At 45.5% G+C, this 23,065-nt stretch overlaps 1 protein-coding gene across 1 annotated transcript in view; it reads left to right on the plus strand.

Annotated features, from left to right (window-relative positions):
• LOC119440550 (uncharacterized) overlaps positions 1 to 23,065 on the plus strand; it is a 38,662-nt gene that overhangs the window by 9,879 nt on the left and 5,718 nt on the right. Inside the window, exons 2-3 of the mRNA XM_049661886.1 lie at positions 987 to 1,183; positions 15,429 to 15,737. Of these exons, the coding sequence (XP_049517843.1) occupies positions 987 to 1,183; positions 15,429 to 15,737 (506 nt within the window). The remainder of the gene's footprint in view (positions 1 to 986; positions 1,184 to 15,428; positions 15,738 to 23,065) is intronic.

The raw sequence follows: 23,065 nt of genomic DNA on the forward strand, positions 1-23,065 counted from the left end.
AGAGAAGGGAGGAGAGGTCGGCCTGGAGAGCGTGTCTCTAGCCTGCTACTCCTCACTGGGGTAAGGGGAAGTGGGAGATACAGGGAGAGGTAGGTGGCAGGTGATTATGATATCGTACAATGAGCTACTATTTACACATGTTGTCCAATACGCGGTTGTGCACTTTTCGCACACTACACGCAGGAGTAGTGTTGTCCACACAAAACGTCATCGCACAAACACATTTCGTACACTGCACACTGCACAGGTCCTAGAGACGACCGTCTAAGCCCATTTCACACATAAAGTTCAAAAGTGATATTATGGTGCGCTGGGCATGATCAATGCTTCTCCACGCGCCTAAAACCTTTGCGTCCGAAATGGGGCGGGAGTCCAAACAGTCAACACTACGATTTAGTGTCCTTCACTCGGCCACATATTGAAGGCACACGCAAAGTATGTGGTCTATTGTCTCGGTTGGGTCACTGGGTATGCCCGACTGCACATACCTACATACGGTTGGGTATGTGCAGTCGGACATGTGCCACTCTTCATTAAGCCTCTTTGACGACAACTTGGGTAACTGTTGCTCACGACCGCTAACAGCAGGGAGAGCTCGAAGAGAAAGGAGTCTGTGGACGTTAATGCGATTAACATCAGACATCACAATCACCTGCTCAGCCATATTACGTTCACATTGGCCACACTGGCCAATGCTGCAAGCGGCAGCGGGAGATCGAAGAGGAAGAAGACTTCGTCTGGCCGCATGCACACTGCATACGAGGTATTTCGGTACGAGCCATGTTTTGAGGCAACAACAACATTTCGGTGTTGGCAATACGGTGTGTACTCAAATTTCTTCAATGCTAACCACATTAACGTCGATGTTCATTCGTGGGATAGATCCTGCCATTTTTTTTATAACTAGGGTTCTGTCGTGGCATTCGGGACAGTTTGCAGGGTTAAGTAACCGTGAATGGTCTAACCCTACTTTACGCATCTCGCAGTGGTGAACGTGAAGGACAAGATCAAGACACTGCGCGACTACTTCGTGAAGGAGATGAAGAAGGAAGAGGGCTCGCGCACGTCGTCGTGCTCCTACATATCCCGATGGGAACACTTCAAGTGCTGGGAGTTCCTGCGCGGCACCATCAGTGTCGACACAAGCTCACAGCCGGCCGGTGCCGCCGACATGTCATATCCGGTGAGTGACGCGCCACTTGTGCGATGTACCGAGATTACAGTTATCGGGGTGGAGTCTAAGGTCAAGTTAGATGCCACGCAAAGGAATAAAAATAAAATTCTGGGGTTTCACATGCCAGAGCCGCAGTATGAGGCACGCCGTATTAGGTGACTTCGGGTTAATTAAGATCACCTTGGGCTCATTAACGTGCACCCAATGCACGGTACACGTTGTTTTTTTTTTGCATTTGGTATGCATCTAAATGCAGCAGCCGCTGCCGGGATTCGATCCCGCAGCCTCGGGCTTAGCAGAGCATTACCAAAGCCACTACGCCACCATGGCGGGTGCAAGAAATTTGCTAGCTAGCTAGCTAGGCATGTCATGAGGACTACGGCGCACTAGTGGGCGAGGACGAATAAGGGTCTAACTGCACATTAGGATTGAAAACTTAGCAAGTTAGCCTGGCAGCTTGGGTGTGTTGGTGATTCACTGAAAAAAAAAAAAAAAGAGCACAACGCAATACAGACTGCGACACGAAAGAGCGAGGCATACACAGCGCTGACTTGCAGCAGTTCATTCATGAAGACATGAACGAATAAATAAATAAATAAATAAATAAATAAATAAATAAATAAATAAATAAATAAATAAATATATATATATATATATATATATATATATATATATATATATATATATATGGTACTACCGTACGTGACATGTGAATAATCAGCAAAAAACCTGGAGCATCATTTCTAATTTCGTACTGCTGGTAATGATAGCCACACGCTGAACGTTTGCCATTTAAACCCTGTTAAGATATGCTATTTACCGAGTTGAAAGGGCAATCGAAGAAGAACTTCCACACGAGCTATCAAACTTTCTCACGAAATCTGCCTCAATGATTTCACGTGTTAGCTGTGAACCATGTTTAGCCAGCACTTCGCTTTTTTCAAAGTAGGGCTTACACCCATGATCACGGCAATGAATAACACGATGGCTCAATACCATGTTGTACACATTGTTATGGTGCTGAGACGATTGTTGAATAGCGAGTTGGTACGTATGTATCTTGCGATTTGCACAGCTCTCAAGACGAAACGACAGACGGGGAAGTGCCCAGGATACGGGTTCACTTGTAATTAAAATTTATTAGAAGAACGCTAATATAGAATAGTGCACAAAAATATATATTGCGGTTTCCTATAAAATGTCTTAACCTACAATTCTAAGCTATTGGTTGCTGTAGTTTTGCCGATGTCGAACAGGCTTTGCGCTGCTGCAGCGATAGGGGCAGTAATGAATATCCTTTTGTTTATTGACGGTGTCGTAAAGCTGCTTTTTCTACTTTGTTTCGTTCATTGTCCTCACCGTTGAACCAATTTCTGAATTGGCATGCGAGTGCATGTATGTACGTTTTCTTTTCTGCTTTGATCACCCGTGATTAAGTAAACCTGCGGTAGCATGCCAAGGTTTTCGTTTGGCCTCTCCAGTTACCATGAAAATTGTGCTCACCAGCACGCACGTATTTTCTCATAGTGGTTCATGCATACGGTTTCGTTGTTATACATTCTTGGAATGAGCAAGGTTGTGTGCACGATGGGTGGCCTATGCGGTGCGAATAAAGTAACGCGCCAGTGAGTGTTCATAAGGCTGTTGAGTTATGCTAGTGGTCTGGAATAACGCAGCGCCAACTTTCTCAGCAGTTTAACTCAGAGGAGGCAAAATCCAAATATTGTATTTTTATGTTCACTACAGTGTGTATCTAGGCACAGTAAACAACGGAAAAACAGTTATGTTGCAACCAGGCCCGTAGCCAGGAATTTTTGTCGGGGGGCACTTGCTGAAGGCCTTGAATATTTGAGGAAAGCACCTACTTTTTAGTAATTATTTTTGGTAAAGCACGGAAAGATCAAAATATCGGGGGGGGGGGGGAAGGGGCGGGCCCTTAGCCCCCCCCCCGTCCCCCCCCCCCCCGTCCCCCCCCCCCGCCTCCCCTGGCTACGGGTCTGGTTGCGACACTATCACGTGCTCGCAAGAAATACATACGTATAGTCATTGTCATTTATTTATTTATTTCCTAATTCGGTTACTATCAGGACCGTTGATAAGTTACAGATAGGAGTGGTAATTATTTATACATATCCAAAATAAGGAGAATTTTTAACATATGTGATGAAGAAGCGCAGATTTGAAAGCTTCAGGTTCAGGAATGGAGACGATGCAGGCGGGCAGGTGGTTCCAGTCTGAGCGGGTGTCGGGGAGGCAAGAATAAAAATACTGGTTAGTTCTGCAACTTGGAATGCTTGCTTTGAATCGAGGATCAATGCGGGTTGATACGTAATTGGAGCAGTGAAGAGACTTTGTTCAGTGATTTGTTTGCGTAATATATTTTGTGAGAAGTGGAAAGCCTAAAAAGATGACGCCACATGGAAAGATCTAGAAGGTCTAGTGTTCTTTTCATAAGTGTGACACTAGATGGCCGAGAGTAGTTAGTCAAAATAAAACGAGCTGAACGATTGCGAACAGATCCTAAAGTATTAATCAATGACTTTGTGTTAGGGTCCCATACAGAAGACGCATATTCCATCTTAGTTCGAACGACCGTTTTATACAGAAGTAGGTTTAAAGCAACCGGATCAAGTGAAAAATTACAGAGAAGGAAACTAAGCATGCGATTAGCATTGTTAGATACGTGTTCGATATGCGTTCGCAATGAAAGGTCACTGGTGATGAGCACGCCAAGATACTTATATACAGAGACAAATGATAAGGCAGAGCCATCAAGAACATGTGCATACGGGTTAGCTTTGGAAGGAACACGCGTTACTTTCATTGATTTGCATTTGGATATATTAAGTTTCATGAGCCAAGTGTCGCACCATGCAGAAATGCTTTTAATGCCATTCTGAAAAACATTAGTCTCAGAAGGGTTAGAAGTTTCTCGGTGTGTAGGACAGTCGTCAGCGAACAGCCTGATAGATAATGGTACGAGATCAGGAAGATCATTATTATAGGCTAGGAAGGTGAGAGGTCCTAGTACAGATCCTTGAGGGACACCCGATGTTACTGATGAAAGATTAGAGTAATAGTCTTTAGCTGTCAAGTACAGAGTGCGATCACGCAGAAAGCATTCAATTCATTTTAGAACGGCATCATTTATGTTTAGTTCGCTAAGTTTAAAAAACAGAAGAGGATGAAAGACGACATCGAATGCTTTAGCGAAATAGCGAAATCAATGAATATGCAACCAACGACGGAGGAATGATCCGGAGCTGCAAAAAGGTAATTAGTAAAAGCGATTAACTACGTTTCAAAAGATCATTTTCTTCGAAAACCATGCTGATTGTCTATAAAAATGAATTGGATCCAAGGTAACTGACGAGGGCAGAATAGATAATAGGATAAAGTAATTTGCATGGAATAGATGGTAATGCTATTGGTCTAATTTAAAGGACTGTGAACATCACCATACTTGTTTATTGGAACCATCTTGCCTACCTTCCAGTGATTGGGGAGCGTGCCAGTCTGCAAAGATTGGGTAAAAATCTCGGATAGCATAAGAGAAGAATAAGTATTGGTGCTTTTCATCAACGTGTTGTTAATACCGTCAACGCCTGTGGAGGATGACATTTTAGCGTTATCGATGAGTTTGGAAATTCCCTCCCAATCAATGATGATATCATCCATGAATGGAAAGTCTAGAGATGGTACGTCGGTAATGGTAGCCGTAGTAGTTGTTGTGAAACATAAAGAAAATACTTTAATAAATAATGGACAATATTGGTTTGGTGCAACCAGAGCACCGCTGCTACATTTGAGTATGATGCCTTGTTTTGGGTTCACATTAAGGATGGTCCAGCACTTGCTTGGTTTGCTAATGAGCAATCGAGGCAGGGTGTCTTGAAAAAAGTTGCATTTCACGCTGAAAAGAGCATTTCTGTATTCCGATGCCACATCATGATAGGCATTCTATCTGTCGGTAGCGTTTGTTAACCTGCAGCGACAAAATATGCGCTTTTGTTGTTTAGCAAGTACTTCAATGAAATATTGAACCACGGTGAACGTTTAGTACACGTTATTCGACGACGTGGGATGTACTTTTCAGTGAAGGCTTTTAATTTGCCTTTAAAAAACACTGCCCAAGCACTCCGTACAGATGCGAAGCTGAAACGTGTGGCCCCGGTGTTTAACAGTGGGTTAATCGCGACGCTGTATTGAAGCGTTTCTCAATTATTGTTTACATGTTTGTGTTTCTAGTTGAACGCAAGCGCCAATGGCGGGCGGATGCTGCTAACCACGACGCCGAGCTAACTCGAGATATCGAACGCATGCGAGACCTGTGAGCCGAGGAGCCGGCGTTGCGGGCAGAGCAGGTATGACGCAGAGAACGACGTCACTAACGGCGCTGCCAATGGCGCGCGCGCTTGGGTGCGACGTAAAGAACGACGCAACTGACGGCGCAGCCAATGAAGACGTTTAGCGAAACATGGGACGAACGGTTTTTCGGTTCGCTTATGGGACGAACGGTTTTTCGGTTCGCACCCGAATACAGCTTTTGCTGTTAAAGAGACCAGTTATCGTGTGGCGAGCGTTCCAAAAATCTGGGAAAGAATACGTCAGCGAATGCGTCTAGTTCAGTGCTAATTGCAGAATAATTTCCTTTTTTTTTTCTAATCCCGACTTATTTTACCATGTTTCACTGGACGAGGTGAACGTGACGGCATAGTGAAGTTGATGAATGAATTGTCGCTTAGTTCAGGTAAAAGTGTGAGAGATGAAACGGAATTAGGGCAGGTTATTAGCACAAGGTCCAGTAAATTGGCAGGGGGTAATTCTGTAACGAGAGTTGTTGCTTTCACAAGTTGACAAAGGTTGAACGTTGAACATACATCGATGAAAGTTAGCGATTCTCAAGAAGGGGAAATAACAGCAGGGTAGGCTTCCGTCCATGATATGGCAGGGGAAATTATAATCGCCCAAAAGAAAAATTGTGCGTTTGGGAACCTGAGAACAATTTTGTTGAGACAATCATGAATCACAAAAACTGCTTGCTGATAAGGGTGGTCGGTAACACACACAAAATACGGTGTCTTTGTGGTTTATCATAATACACATGCACAGGAATTCTAGATCAAAGGGTATCAAAAGGTCGTAAGAACACAAGTCATCCGCAGCGGCGATCAAAATCCCGCCACTCGAGCGCCCAAAGCGATCTTGCCTACAAGCATTGTAATGCCGTTGACAATCAAACAGTTCAGAATTATCAATTCTGCCTGACAACCAAGTTTCAGTAATCATGACCACATCGGCACCACACATGTCCATCAGAGAAGACAGGGCGTCGCGTTTGTTCAAGAGGCTTCTAATCTTCGTGAACAGGAAACTAAGATCACGAGTACGCTTTGCGTCAACGGCCGCTGATCCCTAAGACCAGTGACAGACGAGTTTGAACAGCCTGCTGCGAAATTGGCACTTGTCAGGGTTGTCAAGGTGGGCTCAATTTCGCACACACAATCAGTTCGTGAACAATAAACATAGCATTTTTAGTTGACATATAGTTTGTTATGTAGCGCAAGTTATAAAAGGATCCGGTACTTCTTCCAAATTCTGAAAGGTTTTTCCGAAGTAGTCTGGTCGCTTTACAGAAATTTTCTCACACATAAACGCGGGTCTTCTTTAGCTTTGACGTTTGCGATAAGATGTCTTTTGTCTTGGTAGAAAGAAATTTGACAATTATTGGTTGGCATTTGCCTGTGACGAAAGGTCCCAATCCATTTACTTGAGAGATGGCCTCTTTATTCAGCTGCAAGGAAAGGAAATCTGCTAAAAATGATGGCACCTCTTGCTCGGATTGGGCCCAAGTCTCGGTTGATTCGTCTTCAAGTCCATAAAAATTTAATTGTCTCGGCGTGACCTGTCTTCACACCCATCGAGACGAGACTGGATTGTGGTAGTCTCGCCTTCAACAGCTTCCGCAATTACGCGGCTGAATTCAGGAGTATTATGAAGCCCTTCCATCCTGTCTACTTTATTCTCAACTGCTGCTAGCCTCACGGTAATATAGGAAACACGTTCCTCAAGGATCGTTTTGCTAACTTTCACTTCGTTAAGGGTCGACATTACTTCTATGTGTGGTGATACTATTGTACTTGGGAGCGTTTGAATTGCAGCTAATATTTTGCTGTTAGCGTTGTTCGCATTTTCCTGAGCGCCAGGGTTGAGTTCAACATCCCCAACATGAAAAGCAACATCATTAAATTTACGCAATCAACAGCAAGTATTGACAGAACAAGTGGGCATGGGATGAGCCGCAGGTACCGGTTACTTGTACGTTTAGAATATAGGGAATAAGTTTGACCAACTTGGGTAAAGAGAACGAACGGTTTTAGAAGCGTCTGCATCCTTGCTGTTTTCCCACGCCCACTGGCGCGCGCGTATGAGGGCAGGCAATTGAAAGGCGGTGTCGCTCTTGGCCCTGTCGATGCAGTTGTCTTGTAGAGACAGGGCACTGGTATTTTTCCAACGCTGGGAAGCGGCGAAACCAGAACCGGAAATTCGCAGGCTGCTCAGGCAAGGTCAAGGCTTTTGTCGATGATCAGAGGTGTCAGCGGATCCAAGGGCTCTTGAATGATGGCAGTATTCCACGGACAGGCAGAGACCAGCAACTGGGTAACGAGAAGAAGCGGTTTTAGAAGCGTCTGCATTCTTGCTTCTATCCCAAGGTACTGATAATTCATGGCAGTGGTTGGCTGGCTAACGCAGCCATCTCCCTTTCTTCTAATATGAAGGGTCTCAATCCGTTGGCGCGCAAGCTGCTGTCGGTGGCGCGTATAACCATTCTGTCTTCAACAAGTGGCCAGCAACCACGTTTATTGCAAGGAGTGCCAAGGGGAGTAAGGCTTTGCTCCGTGCCTTGAACGCTGGTGTTCTTTGTGTCTAAGCATTCAAACATTTCTTTTTGTGTACTATATATGTTTTACCGCAGGGTAGAGAAATTTGCTAAACAATGCCTACCTTACATTTCACAAATTTCGACACGTGTTCACGCGCGAACTGATTGAGGCCTTCCATATCAGAAGAAAAGGGGATGGTTGCGTTAGCATCCATCTGCTCCATCCATTGGCATGAATGAAATTGAATATATGCACCTTACCAGCCCGCGCAGAAATTGAATGGTTACTAGGCATGTCCCTCCTTCACGAAGTTTCAACATGTTGCGACATGTCTGTTTTTCTTATGCTTCCTACGTAAGTGCTCTAATAAATATTAGTTAGCTAATTAGAACGTGTCCTGTGGACTTCCTTTCCTGTCGTTTCGGGAGCGCTTCACGAATCAGAAGATGAACCGTCTAACTGTGCAGTGCTTTTGTCGTTTAAAAAGGGTTTTGTGCGTCCCCGCTTGTGCGCAGTAATCTTCAAGCCACTGAAGTTTTGACAAAGACAACCCGCTGTGGTGGCTCAGTAGCTACGGTGTTGCGCTGCTAAGCACGACGCGCGGGATTGAATCCCGGCCACATTCCGAAGGTGATGAAACGCCTAAACGCCCATGTCCCGTGCACTGGGGGCATGTTGAAGATCCACTGGTGGTTGAAATGTATCCGGAGTCCCACATACAGCGTGCCTAATAATTATCAAATTGTGGTTTTGGCCCATAAAACCCCAGAATTCAATTCAATTCAATTCGAAAAGGCGAAAAGGTTTTGAAGTATTGTGCCAGCTATATACCTGCTTGGCATATACCAGGTTTGTGCCAAAATTTCGCGCAGTATGATTTAAGAATTTTTTTTCAAAAATTTCCAGAAACGTAAACCGTGGTGATCTTCAAAATACTCCAAATTAGACACAATACACTAAGTCCACCTCTTCTTCCATTGCTAGAAGCGCCGATGGAAGTCCTTTTATCTTAAGCGGATATTCCCGGCGACATCTTTTCCTTTTGAATTATCTTGACATCGCAGAATGGCTGCACCCGGAGGGCAAGACTGCATTTGGGGAAAGAAAAAATAGAAAAAAAAATAAAAAAAAAGAAAAAGGAAGGAAGCAAGATTAAGCCAGATGTTGCAGGGGGGTAAATCAGGCGAGTAGAGAGGCTGCTGCGGCACAATGCAGTTGTCAAATGTGTGACATGACTTCCCTCACTTTGGTTATGCAATTGGTTCAGTTTCCACTATGCTGGCGCTAATTAAACCTGTAGCGTTAATTTTGCCTATTCTAAGACCAATTTTTGCCTGTTGGGGGTACCGCCACAGCTGCCTTCCAGACACGATTGCCTCGCGTGAGCTCTGCTTTGAACAAGCGAACTCGTTCCACTTGAAAAAAAAAAAAAAAAAAAAGGTGCCCCACGGTGGCTTTGCCTAAGCATGTCTGTACTTACGGTGGTGCACCCTTTACAGGGTCATGGCGCAATGCGGGCAATTTTCGACTATATTGGCTATTGTTACGGGCGTACCGTTGATTAGTTACTCTACGACTAACTTTCGCTTCTTCGAGCCCCGCTGAAGCCACATTCCGGACGCTGTTGCCTCCCGCGAGCGCTAATTAGTCCAAGCGAACTCGTCCATTTCCCAAAATTTGTTGTGTACGGTGGCTTTGCCTCAACATGTCTATATATACGGCGGTGCACCCTTTACAGGGGTACGATTGATTGTGGTTAATTTTCGACTATACTGGTGCTAATTATGCACGTACCGTTAATTTTTCCTACTTTGCCACAAATACATGCTTCTTGTCTTGTTGAACGTATATTTTGTTACATCTTGTGACCCACTACGACGTTTTGAGGCGTGAAAGGGCCTTTTTTTATACAAGCTGTTACAAGATACCCAGATACCAGATATGCCAAACGCGTGGAAGTGAGCTAACAAGACATTGCATGCATGTGTGGTAACACCATGACACAGAAGGTGGTCATATGGGAGCAGGACATCTTGAAGTTTCGGTAATCGCTCTGGCTGAATCGGTCGTCTGCTATGCTGCTTCATAGGCGCCCGCACAATAGTTTATCTGCTATTCTATGCAGCAGCATAGCAAGCGACTGGGCGAGCTGGGCCAAGTTGATGGATGGATACCTCTTTTTCAGTACAACATGGCCCGAGGTCTTAATATAGGGATGGGAAGGAAGCATAGGGTTCATCAATAACAATATTGGCTCTGCAGTCCAGCCTCCATGTGGTCCACCTGTTGAGGAGTGATAGAAATCAGGAGGTCCTGGTCTAGCGAGCGGAGTCTAAGAAGCGAACTCGCTGCACCACAGGCAGCAGCGTTTCCAGCGCCAAGCGCGTTCCCGGGGACCTAATCCACCAGCACCTCGATAGTGTGCCAGTCTTGCAAGGCTGCAGCCAGAAGCTTTATGTAATGCGACTATGAGTGCTGAACTGGCGGGCCAGTCAAAGCTTTCACAGTCCGCGCAGACTCTACACTACCGCCGTATATCTTGCGGCTGATATTCTGCGAGGGATAGAAGCGCTTTGAAGATCCGGTACACTGGCTGCAGTTCGAGATCCTGTCGCTGTGTGCGGTGGTGTACGCCATAGCTGCATGTCGGCACCAAATGGAGTCACAAAGGCCAGCGTAGATATGTGGAACTTGGGGTCCCAGGACGCGTCAGTAAATACCACCCCAGGGTCTCGGTCAACCTTCGTGGCTCGATCTCTTCGTACTTCTCTGTGGTCTTTACGTCGCTGTCGTCCAGTTAACGGCTTGTGACATCCCAGCTAGACGTCTTGCCATGGTGGTAGCGGAGTCGGAGAGAAACTTCGCCGCTCGGCAGACAGCCACGTTCAACCCGTAGAGAGCGAGGAGTGCTCGGCTGGTCCTGGAGAAATTTCGATGCTGTGGCCCTCTGTTCAACCCTGAATGATGTCGTACAGTTTAGCGATTCCAAATTGTCGGTAGAGCTCTTTTACACGAGCGTGTTTAAGTAATCTAGTCGCCGTTCGCATAACCTCATGGAGGATGTGGTCCAGCTTTTCAAGTTGAAGTTAAATTAGCTTGAAGCCTTGGAGGTGAGTATAGCTTGCGCCAGTGCTCCGGCCGTTCGTAATCCTGCTCCTCCGCCGTGGTGAGTGATGCGCTTGATCAGATGGAGCAACTGGCGCCACTCTGGTTGAAGGAACGTGAGCGTGCAGTTGCGCCACCCTGTTCTTGAAATGGGACGCCGACACGGCATAAGAAATATGCTTCAGGTGTTGACACTTCGCCCAACTGCGCGACCAGATCGTGTTCGCTGTAGCCACGCCCCATCGGCCTTTGAGCCGGAGCGCCCCCCCCCCCCCCCCCCTTCAGTAAATGTGCGGCAGTAAATAAAGGCCTTTACGAAGTTGATGTAGGCTCTGGGTTCCGCTGCTGTCAGTACTACTGGATCAAGTTTTGAAGCATTGTGCTGTCTCCCTCCCACGTGACCACTATCAGTGTCCTGACGTCACGACACAAACGCCCCAGAGGATACGGAACTGAAACTGAAAAATCAGAAATGTCATTTTAGAACAGCTTAAAAATCCTTGGTCAATGTGAACAAATCGTTCAATCTTATACTCTATTTATTGCCTCATAAATTAGTGCTGCTTTCGTTGTACGTTGCCACCAATCTTCCATCCATTTTTGACTATTCTCTACCATAGAATATTAGCCCTTCCACTGGTTACCGAAAGCCCAAGGCCTCCGAGAGGGTAAATCTATCATGATTTAGCTGGGAACTGATTCAGAGACTTATTAACAAAACGTCCTCAATGGATTCTGTGGTCTTCCAGCACGCTGCGCATGAATAGCCATCATCAATGAGCTTTCTCTGAGGCCTCAGCGTGTTCTGAGACACCCTGGTCTGACTTCGAACTGTAGTTTATGGCCCCTTCAATTGACATAATAATTTCCTGAACGCAAATAAACGGCCCTTCGTAAAAACCAATTTGAAGTACGGCGTACAAAAAAATACTTGCGTTTGGTTTCTTTGGCGTCGATAACAGCGACGAATTCAGGTACAGTAGAAACACGCAGTAGAAACAAACAGCAGAAGCTTATAGGTCTAACAACTTTACGCTGCAACACGTCAGTGGCTTGCAAATCGACCGCATGACGCGACAAACAGAGCGAACTGAATGGGACCACGGCTTACCCAAGGCTGACCGCACAGGGCGCATTTATACACAAACAAGCTCCGCCAAGAAAAAAACGTTTCCACGTCTATACTCATCAGTATATACACAACAATGTTACAATGCTGCCCGCATAATATTTTCAATAATATTACTTCAATGACATTTTCATTACTTGCACGGTGCGATAATTTTTAATTAGAACTATTTCTCTAGCGCCATTCTCATTAGTAAGTACAATGCGTTCAAGTGCGCATTTCATTGTCTGCTGAGCAGAGGCCGCAGAACGAGCGTATTCTAAGAGCTTTAGCCAAGACGGCCGTGCATTTCACGCATTTTACACGGGGCTATGCTTGTTTTGAACTCTGTGAGCAATAGGTTTTTCTATTCGACTCTTTTAGTCATGGGCCTGGAACTATTTTTTGCTCAGAGACGGGTTGGTGGCCAAAAGCAAACAAAACCAATGTGAATCCAATGAGAGAGAGAGAGAGAGAGAGAAGAGAGAGAGAGAGAGAGAAATCACTTTATTGCATCGACGCCATCAGTTCAGGGCGTCGCTTGCGTCGTGCTTCAGCGCTAGGCCAACGAAGTCCGCTAGGAATCGTTGGTCGTGAAGGGTGGTTGGTGGCGGTCAGCCACTCGGAGGAAGGGGTAGGTGAGAGGAATGAAGGTTTGGGTAAGGGGCTTTCTAATCATAGGCTATCAGCCACTGCTGTATGAGATTATAGTTCCGTATCGCGATAAATCCACGCCGAGAAAAATCAGTGCTGCCCGGCAAGGCAGCCCTGATTTGCTAGAGCGCACAAAACAGTTTGGTGACCAGCACGGTGGTACTGTACCGTTGCCATCAATATGGCCAATTTCTTCGATTGACGTGGCTTCAGGCAGCATACGGCCAACATAAGATGTCCTTCACACTTAGAAGTCCGCAACATAAAACGTCTGAAAGAGTCATTACGCGCACATACGCACGAACGCGTCGAAACGGTGCTATACGGTTTAGGCATGTGGTGTCCACATGGCGCGCTTCAGCGATGGCTCCCTCTGAGTAACGGATATGAATCTCGAGAAATCGAAAACCCCTATTTTATATTTGACCTGGGGCAGCTATAACGTAAAATGTTAGCAAACTGTTTTGATTCCAATTCCTGCAATCAGCCTCCACGATTGGTCAAAACATTTTCGGGTCACTCCCAACTTCGCCTGTCTGTCACGCGACGTCACGAAAACCGCGATAGCTTCCCATCTGATATAACGTGTACACACTGATTATGCATGATTAAACTGCACAAAAGAAAGATAATAATTCCTGATTCGACGCCTTTTCAGCCATTAGCCCTCTGCTATTGGTCCAATGTTTTCTGGTTACGCCCACTTCGCCTGTGTGTCACGCGACCTCACAAAACCGCGAGAACTCACCACGTCAAAGTGACGTGTACGCGAAAAAAATGCGTTAATATGCCGAACAAAACTGAAAAATTTTCTGAATAGCCAAGACTGCCCTGTTCCGAAAGGAATAGAAGATGGCTGCCCGCCGATCGCTCAGGCCCTCGCTACTCGCACCTACCGGTGAGCATGTATTTATTTGTGCATGATAAACATTCTTGTGTGGCAGTAAAACGTTATCGAGACCGTTCGGCATGCATACGACATCGCTCTACCAACTATTCCTTGCTGAGGATCCGTTTTAGCGGCATTCTTATCCTTTCGTTCAACGCCGCCGCGATTTTCGACCAGCCACTGCAAGCTAAATAATGCGAGGCGGACCAATCAGAGAAGCCGGCACCACCCTCTTCGTGCAGTTATCTATTTTCACTGTGCTGGCTTGGCCCCATCGAGACCCTCTCCAATAGAGCGTGCTCCTCGCCTCTTGTGAATCAAGTAGACCAGAAAAACCGCTGAGTGTAGACAATGTTATTGGTTTTGAAAGCGAACAAAGGTGACCTCCTATAAACGAGGAGAATGCTTGATAGGGTTGTTCAAACAACGCTGCGGGTCACCGCCCGATGCTTGCATCGGTGGTTACGTAAATTTGATGTCAGGAGTTTGGAATCAAATCAGTTTGGAATCGTTTTACGTTATAGCGCCCCTGGCCGCGAATTTCGTATATTTAGAGTAACTGCGGACGCTTGTTTCGACAAGAAGTCGGATTCCTTCGCGGCAGGCGAACGGGACTCGCCATCTTTCGCCCATGTGGCGACGCCCCTGCGCTAGAGTGTACTCAAGGAGGATTTAATCCTCCTTGAGTGTACTAGAATGGGGGAGTGGGTCCAGTGGACACCTTGGCAAGCGCCGAGGGTGAAGCAAAAAACGTTGAAATTGTGGCGGCGCTGCCGTCGGCTTATTCTGAATCTTTGGCCAATAAACATTGGCCCCAGCTGTTTCGGCAGCGCTCATTGGCTGAGGCAAGCTCACGGGCTGAGTAGCTGTCGTCTGCTCGACGCACCGTCGTTGTTGCGTCGTTTGCATTCTTTCCGCCGCTCTTTTTCCATTTCATTTACAAAAGATTGGTGGGGAATAATATCAGTGTTGCCGCCACCGAGTATACACCTGTCAAAGCTCCATGCAGCTGCGGTAGGGTCCACCAACTTTTCAATAATAAAAGCCTCAGCGGGAAGCCTGTGTTCGACCTACTCCCCCAACCTAGTACACTCTACCTGCACCGAGGAAGATGACGTAGGCGCGTGCCTGCAATAAATGCTCCATGGGGTTCTTCTACATTCGTGAGTTTGTGAATCTTGCTGTGCACTCGCGTCTCTATCCTTATTATTCTGTGACGCGGTTTGCGGGTGGAGGTGGGGGGGGGGGGGGGGGGGAGGGTGCAGGGGTATATTCTGTAAAAAATCCACCTAGTGGACTGTCCATTTCGGCGCCTCGGTTGGCTGGAGCTGAACCAGAGAGAACGAAACTGCCTGTGGACGCTTGTTTCCTTGTCGATGGTACCTTGTCGCTGGTATCCCAAACATGCCAGTCAGTAGATAAAATGTGCATGTTCACTAGGTGGACATTTACAGAATACCCCCGTTGTTTATTAACGCTAAATGAATGCATCCGTGAATCGGACTGCTGACCAGCCGGATCGGTTCGCGCCTGGTCCACCTCCCCTCTCCTGGATGCGCCACTGACGCAGACATTGTCATAATGTGAAACCCGCGGCTCCATGCGTACACGCAGGAGGTGAAACGCGAGGCTCCAGACGTGTACCCGGCGTCACCCAGCTACAGCGGCGAGAACTACATGATCCTGCCTTCGACGCCTGACTCTGCGTCAGATGAGGAGTGCTTGGGTAGCCCTAGGAAGCGGTCCATGCGTCTTCACCATCCAACCAGCAATGGATCGCCGCTCAAGCACTTCGCCCTCGGGTCCGAAATTACGGGGCCTTCGCTGACGAAGGAGCCTGTTCCTTCGTTTATGAACGGCTTCCGAGCGGCGTCACAGTGCCCTCTGCCGACCAACAGACTGCATCTGTTGACAGTCCCCGAGGTAAGTACGCCAATGTTCAACAGTGAATGATAGCGATCGAACAAGAAATGTTAACAAATAGCAAGGAACGTATCGACAAGTTCCCTTATTGATAATGGGACTCCAGTGACATTCCTTCTTCGACCGCTGTTGGACCACTTCAATTCGCCGTCACACTTTGGACAGTGTTATTTATAAAGTTGGTGCGCACGCTGTGTCTGCTGACGAACACTGTCATCGGGCTAATAGAAGTTATTATATTACCTGGCTAGTTTTGCAATTCTCAGTTTCCGTCTATAGTTTAGAGTAAAACAACTTTAGTACAGTCGCTGAGCGATGTCTTGTAGCCCGATATTGTTTACCCGTCGTTTAGGCAGACCTACGGCACAGCAGTGACACCAAGTTATCGAAACAATCTTTATCAACAAACGAACTAACGACCACTGTTACGTAATTATTTCCCGAGTAACATTATTCATTTAGAGTACACGTTATAGGCTCTTGTAGAAGCATTGAATGAGAGCGGCGCAAATAAATCAAGAAAAAAAGGAATATAAGCGCCAATGCACTCCAACTGTACCAACCTTGGCACTTGAACACCTGCGATTTCTTTCTAAAAAAATTCAGGCGCTTCCGTATAACACGAGAAGTCATTTCATCAAATATATTTAAAAAATATATATTTCACCAGCTCAAGTACCGCCTACAAATTTCACGTCAGGCACGAAAGTATGCACCATGAAAGGAATTGCCAAGAACTGCGTTCCATTAGTAAAGAATCAAGGCTTATGTTTCTCAGGAGGGAGAAGATAGGCTTTACACCGAAAATTAAATTCAACAATTATTAGCTATTTCTCCATTCTTTATAAGCTGTTAAAAATAGAAAAAAAGTTCTTTATACTCGGGATTATTTTTCGTTCACAGAAACTGCGCCACTCAAGAACACAAATTTTACATCAGCTACCTGTCTAGGAGCTGTACTTTACACGAAAAATGTTTTCATGCCGACATATTGCACAGCAGGGTCGCACAGGCACCAATAAATACGCAAAAAAATCTAATTTTTGGTCTTTGTCTAGCCAACAACTGAACACTGAGGCGGTCCTAGTAAAAATACGCGAAATGGCACTTGTTTTGACGCTTTGCATTGTTTCCAAAATTAGGAAGATTTGAAGTTGTCTTTCATCGGCTCTCAAAATTTGCATCCGTTTCGCCTTCGACGCAAAGCCTTTCTGCGGCAAGCGTAAAATGTACGAACGTGAACGGCCGATAGAGGCGTGTATACAGGGAGCCTGTACTGCTTCTAAGTTTCTTTATTCAACGTTACGAGCAGCGTCAGCGGAGCAGAATCATGTCACGGAATCATGTCAACCCCATGTCACGGATTGTTGCCGACCTGCCTGCACCGGGAAGCGCATCGACACCTATGTGTGTTGCTATATGACTACCTGCACCAGTACCTTAAGGTCGTGCAAGCTGCAATAATTAACAGACATTTTGATATCGTTAAGTTAACAAGTTTCCTGAATCTACACAATCTAGCAATATAACACCATCAGCACAACATTATATCAGCCTGAAAACATTTTTTCGCGTTTAGCACAGCTTCTGGGCTCTTAGCTGGTTTATAATTTGTGTTTTGTATAGGCAATATTCCCGAAAAAGAAATAGCAGACCTGGGCTACGTTTTCAATATTAACAGCGTATAAACAATGAGAGAAATGGCTAATAATCGGTGAATTAATTTTAGGTGTAAGGCCTATATTCAGTCTGTTGAGAAAACTAAATCTTCGTTTTTTACAAACAGAACACAGTTTTTGGCAACGCCTTTTATGGTGCATATTGTCGTGCCTTGCTAGAATGTTGCCGGTGGTGCTTGAGCCGGTGCACATTTTTTGCGGGATGTAAATTTTCATGAAATGACTTTTCGTTATACGTACAGAGGCACCTGAAATTTTTGGAAAGGAATTGCAGATGACTGAGTGCCAAGGTTGGTACCGTTAGCGTGCATTGGCCCATAAATGTTCAACGACTGAAACAAAGCACAATAATCTTATCGTTGTTCAGTGTACAGACCGTACACCACGATGGTTAAAAATGACATTGTTTACCCGTCGTTCGATCGAATAGTGAATTTCCCGAATAAAATTGAAATGGAACTATTTGAGAACAAAAAAAAAAAAAAACAACCGTTGAATCTCGAATGGAATACAAACTTTTTGTCATTCCTAAACAATGTGCGGAATAATTAGGGTTTGCGAAATATCCGTTTGGTTGACACACAAAAAAAAAAAGAAAACGTGCAGCTCATCTACTATATTTGATGCCTGGATGTAAAGCCATTCGCAAGCGCATATCGGGTCAGTTGAGCAGCTTGTAAGCAAGAAACAAGCACTTTCAGTTAGATGGGGTGCATCGTGACACCAACGAGACAAAGAAGCTGTGAATCACAAGACACGCGAACGTGTCGTCTTCGTTGAAGGAGAGTGATACTATCCAGCACCGCGGGATGTCTCAAAGGGATGCAAACATGGTGAGACTGGCCAAATGATAAATTTCTTGACATATATCGAGAAAAAATATCGCATATTTCCTTTGTAAAAGCGAGACATTTTCACTGGCATTAACTTAACAGAAGTTAGTTGCCCCATGCGATCGCTTAGTTACTGGTACCTCTGCGCACCAACCACGGCTCTCCTGAAGCAGGATACCTATATATTTTGCAGGTATTTGCAGCCACGTGTGGTACGTGCTAAAATGAGTTCTGCCTTGTTCTAGATGTGCTCAACATCTGCAAAAAGCGTGCATTCTTGACTCGTCTGGCCGCCGGACACCAGGAGACACCCTGGGACTGATTCCGTCGTTGCTGTTTCAAGGCCGCGGATACCAGCGATGGCGTGATTATGTCACTCCGTTGCTTCATGGTGTCGCCCTTTCTTCTGTTGCCTTGAATCTGGTGGCGCTCCTGCCTGCTTCGCTTCGTGACGTCACCATTGCTGGCGCAGTCATCTGACCGTATGAAAGCGGTGAGGCACCGCTGAATCTGTGGGATTTGCAGCCACGTCTGGAACGTTCTAAAATGAGTTCTACCTTGTTTTAGATCTGCTCAACATCTGCAAAAAGCGTGGATTCTTGACTTGCCTGGGTGCGCTCTAACGTAAAACGATTCCAAACTGTTTTGATTCCAATTTCTGCAATCAGCTTCCATGATTGGTCAAAACATTTTCGGGCCACTCTCAACTTCGCCTGTCTGTCACGCGACGTCACGAAAACCGCGATAGCTCCCATCTGATATAACGTGTACACACTCATTATGTATGATTAAACCGCACAAAAGAAAAATAATCATTCCTGATTCAACGCCTTTTCGCCATTAGCCCTCTGCTATTGGTCCAGTGTTTTCGGGCTACGCCCACTTCGCCTGTCTGTCACGCGACCTCACAAAACCATGAAAACTCACCACGTCAAAGTATGCGAAAAAATGCATTAATATGCTGAACAAAACTGAAAAATTTTCTGAATAGCCACAGACTGCCCCGTTCTGAAAGGAATAAAAGATGGCAGCCCACCGATTGCTCGGGCCCTCACTACTCGCACCTACCGGTGAGCATGTATTTATTTGTGCATGATAAACTTTTTTTTGCGTGGCAGTAAAACGTTATCGAGCCCTTTCGGCATGCGTACGACATCGCTCTGCCAACCCTTCCTTGCTGAGCATCCGTTTTAGCGGCATTCTTATCCTTCCGTTGCACACCGCCGCGATTTTCGACCAGCCACCGCAAGCTAAGTAAGGCGAAGCAGACCAATCGGAGAAGCCGGCACCACCCTCTTCATGCGGTTATCTATTTTCACTGTGCTGGCTCGGCCCCATCGGAACCCTCTCCACTAGAGCGTGCTCCTCGCCTCTGTTCAGCCAATTAGATAAGAAAAACCGCTGAGTGTAGGCAATGTTATTAGTTTTTAAAGCGAACAAAGGTGACCTCCTAGAAACGAGGAGAGTGTTTGATTGGGTTGTTCAGACAACGCTGCGGGTCACCGCCCGATACTTGCGTCGGTGGTTACGTAAATTTGACGTTAGGGGTTTGGAATCAAAACAGTTTGGAATCATTTTACGTTATAGCGCCCCTGGCCGCCGGACTCGAGGAGACACCCTGGGACTGCTTCCGTCGTGACTTTTACAAGGCCGCGGATACCAGCGGTGGCGTGATTCCGTGACTCCGTTGCACCGTGCATGGTGTCACCCTTGATTCTGTTGCCTTGTATCTGGTAGTGCTCCTGCCTGCTTCGCTTCGTGACGTCATCATTGCTGGCAGAGTCATTTGACAATATAAAAGCGGTGAAGAACTGCTGAATCTCGGGGATTTGCAGCCACGCATTTCACGTGCTAAAATGAGTTCTGCCTTGTTCTAGGTAGGTTTGAAAGCTTTCTCCGTTTTGATAACAATTTCCGTGGCTGCTGATGCCAACTAAGCTGTTTTATAATTTATGGAACGACAAAGTGCACTATGAGTGTCGATGTCAGCACATATCGAGCCCGAATTGGGACCTTTTTTTCTTTGCGGTCCGGCAAGGGCATTCGAATCAGTCCGTTCGTGTAATGTGGCGGCCGCACTCTTTAGTTATCTACCGCCGAGACCATGCTTTCTGCTCTCAGCCACGTGCTTCACCTTGTTACTTCTTCGCGCTGGTGATATTGAGGCGAACCCTGGGCCTAAGACTGAAGATGTTATAATCCTTTTGAAAGAGTTCATGGCTGTGAATGAACAAAAATGGAGCAGTACATTCGTCATTTTGAAGAAAATCAAACAGGACGGAAAATAGGGTCCCAGGTTGGCCTAATTGAGCAAAACATGAACGGTGCTTCTTAACTAAAATACGATGTGTCTTCAATTAGGGGTTCAGTGAATGAGGTTAAATCAGCAGTGTAAAAGACGAACAAGGAACTCAGTGGCGTCGGATGAAGACCCGAACAACAGATCAAGACGAAATAACCTGCTTGTAAAGGACACGCCTGATTCGGGCGGAGAGGACTATGTGTCAACTGAGAGAAAAGTTTGAGACTTTATAAATACTAATTTGAAGTTGGAAGTTAATCCCATCACATCACATTGGCCCTCACCGGACCAACTTCATGCGCCCTATACTTTACAAACTGAAGGATCACGTTTTAAGGAATGCATCCAAACTTCGGGACGTACTACCTAAAGTGTGGCTACAGGAACATTTTTCACCAAAAATTTAACTGGAACGTAAAACACTATGAGACTTTACTGAAAATCAACCGCGCGAACAACGAACGTTTTACACGCCGATACAACTACATCTTCATGGCAAGACCTACACATGATGCGGTTTCACAAAGTCTAAAGAAGATAGTCGCTCAGGGAAGGCGTCATGATCAACGACAGAAAATTCAGCGCACAGTAGAAATAAAAATGGTAGACAGCTATCTATTATTCCAGCCAACTTCCGCAGCATACTCCTAAAAACTGATATGGTTAACGCAATGATAAACACGTATTCTGCGGATATAATCATTGGAACTGAAACGTGGCTTCCTGCAGATGTTGAAAACAACGAGCTATCTCTTCCTAACACCTGAGCGATATTTCGTAAAGATACTAATGAGAGAGGAGAACGTGATGTAATGGTTGCCAACTACATCTTCATGGCAAGACCTACACATGATGCGGTTTCACAAAGTGTAAAGCAGATAGTCGCTCAGGGATTAGATGTGATTATCAGCCATCGTTGGTTTCACTTGACACCCCAGCAGAGCTGATCTGGGTGAATATGCGACTTAAGGGCATCACATACGTCTTGTGTGCATTGTACCCCCCACCCAGTAGCTCTTCCGATTTTATTGATCAAGTGCAGCAGTCACTTGACGAAATACTTAAAACATATCCGATATGCATCATAATTTTAGGTGGTGATTTTAACTACCCAGGTATTAATTGAGCTACACGGTCCATCGCTTCCTCAGAAAATCGCCATGAGTGTTTCAAATTGCTACATATATTGAGCATGCATCAGCTCAATCAGCTTGTGAAAAACCCCACACGTGGCAGTAATATATTAGATTTGTTGCTGACAAATCGACCTGATAATTCTGAAACTCACGTGCTAGAGGAACTAAGCGACCATAAAGAAGGGCATAGCGTTCTTCCAGCTCTTGTTTCCTGATAAATCGACTACTACAAAAGCAATATTGAACTACTCTAGGGCCGACTGCGGTAAAATGAATAGTATGTTGCACGAATTTCGCCTGACGTTTGATGATTCCCACCTCACCCGCACAAATAATTAATTATAACTGGTTACTGTTTCATGACAAAGTAAAAAATAATTGAGTGTGCGTGCATACCAAAGTTATGAATTAAAACAATCGACGATGCTCCTTGGTTCACGAAAGAGGTAAAGAGGTGTCTAAATAGAAAGAAAAAAGTATACTGCAGGGACAAGCAAACAAACTCAGATCGGGACTGGGAAAACTATAAAGAGCCTTCAATTAAGGCTGAGGCTTTAATTATAGCAGCGATAGACCAGTTTTTGAACCAAACTTTGCCCAGTTTATTGAAAACCAAACCAGCAAAAGTTTGGCAATACATAAATCACAAGTCTGAATTCAAGACACCTACGTAAAGGATGAAAACAGTGACGTGCTGTCCATTGAAACCACAAGCGAACTATTTAAAGAAACATTTTGCACAAGTATTTACAAAAGAAGATACGTGAGTTGCTCGATGACGCTTTCCCAATAATACTTCACCAATGCCAATCAATTTTAATAAGCGAACATGGTGTTGCACGCGCTATCGAGAGACTGCCATAGAATAGTAGCCTGGGCCCTGACGGTGTCATAAATAAGATACTTAAACTAACGTGTCGCACGTCAGCCACTTTATTAGCACTCTTATTCCAGCAGTCCTTGGAATCTGCTTGTCTTCCCGACAACTGGAAGATAGCGCACGTCCTTCCGATATTTAAGTCAGGCGTAAGCACGTGTCCTAACAATTATAGACCTATCTCGCTGACCTCCGTTTGCTGTAAGCTGCTGGAACATATCATTCATCGCAATGCCTGCAGTATGCACTCCAGCCTAATTTCATTCTTCTGTAAATTTTCTTCTGATGATCAGGGTCCCCTGTTAGTAATTGACCTAGTGAAACGTACTCATTTACAGACACTAGACGCTAACTGGTGGTCCTGAATTCTTGTTCCCTTGCCAGGCTGTTTAACATTATCTTTGTCTTCGGCATACTAATCTTCAACTCCACTTTTACACTTTCTCGGTTATAGGTCCTCGATCATTTGTTTTAATTCGTCCCCGTTGTTATTGAGTGGAG

This window comes from Dermacentor silvarum, chromosome 2, assembly GCF_013339745.2.
Source record: "Dermacentor silvarum isolate Dsil-2018 chromosome 2, BIME_Dsil_1.4, whole genome shotgun sequence".
NCBI classification, from domain to species: domain Eukaryota; kingdom Metazoa; phylum Arthropoda; class Arachnida; order Ixodida; family Ixodidae; genus Dermacentor; species Dermacentor silvarum.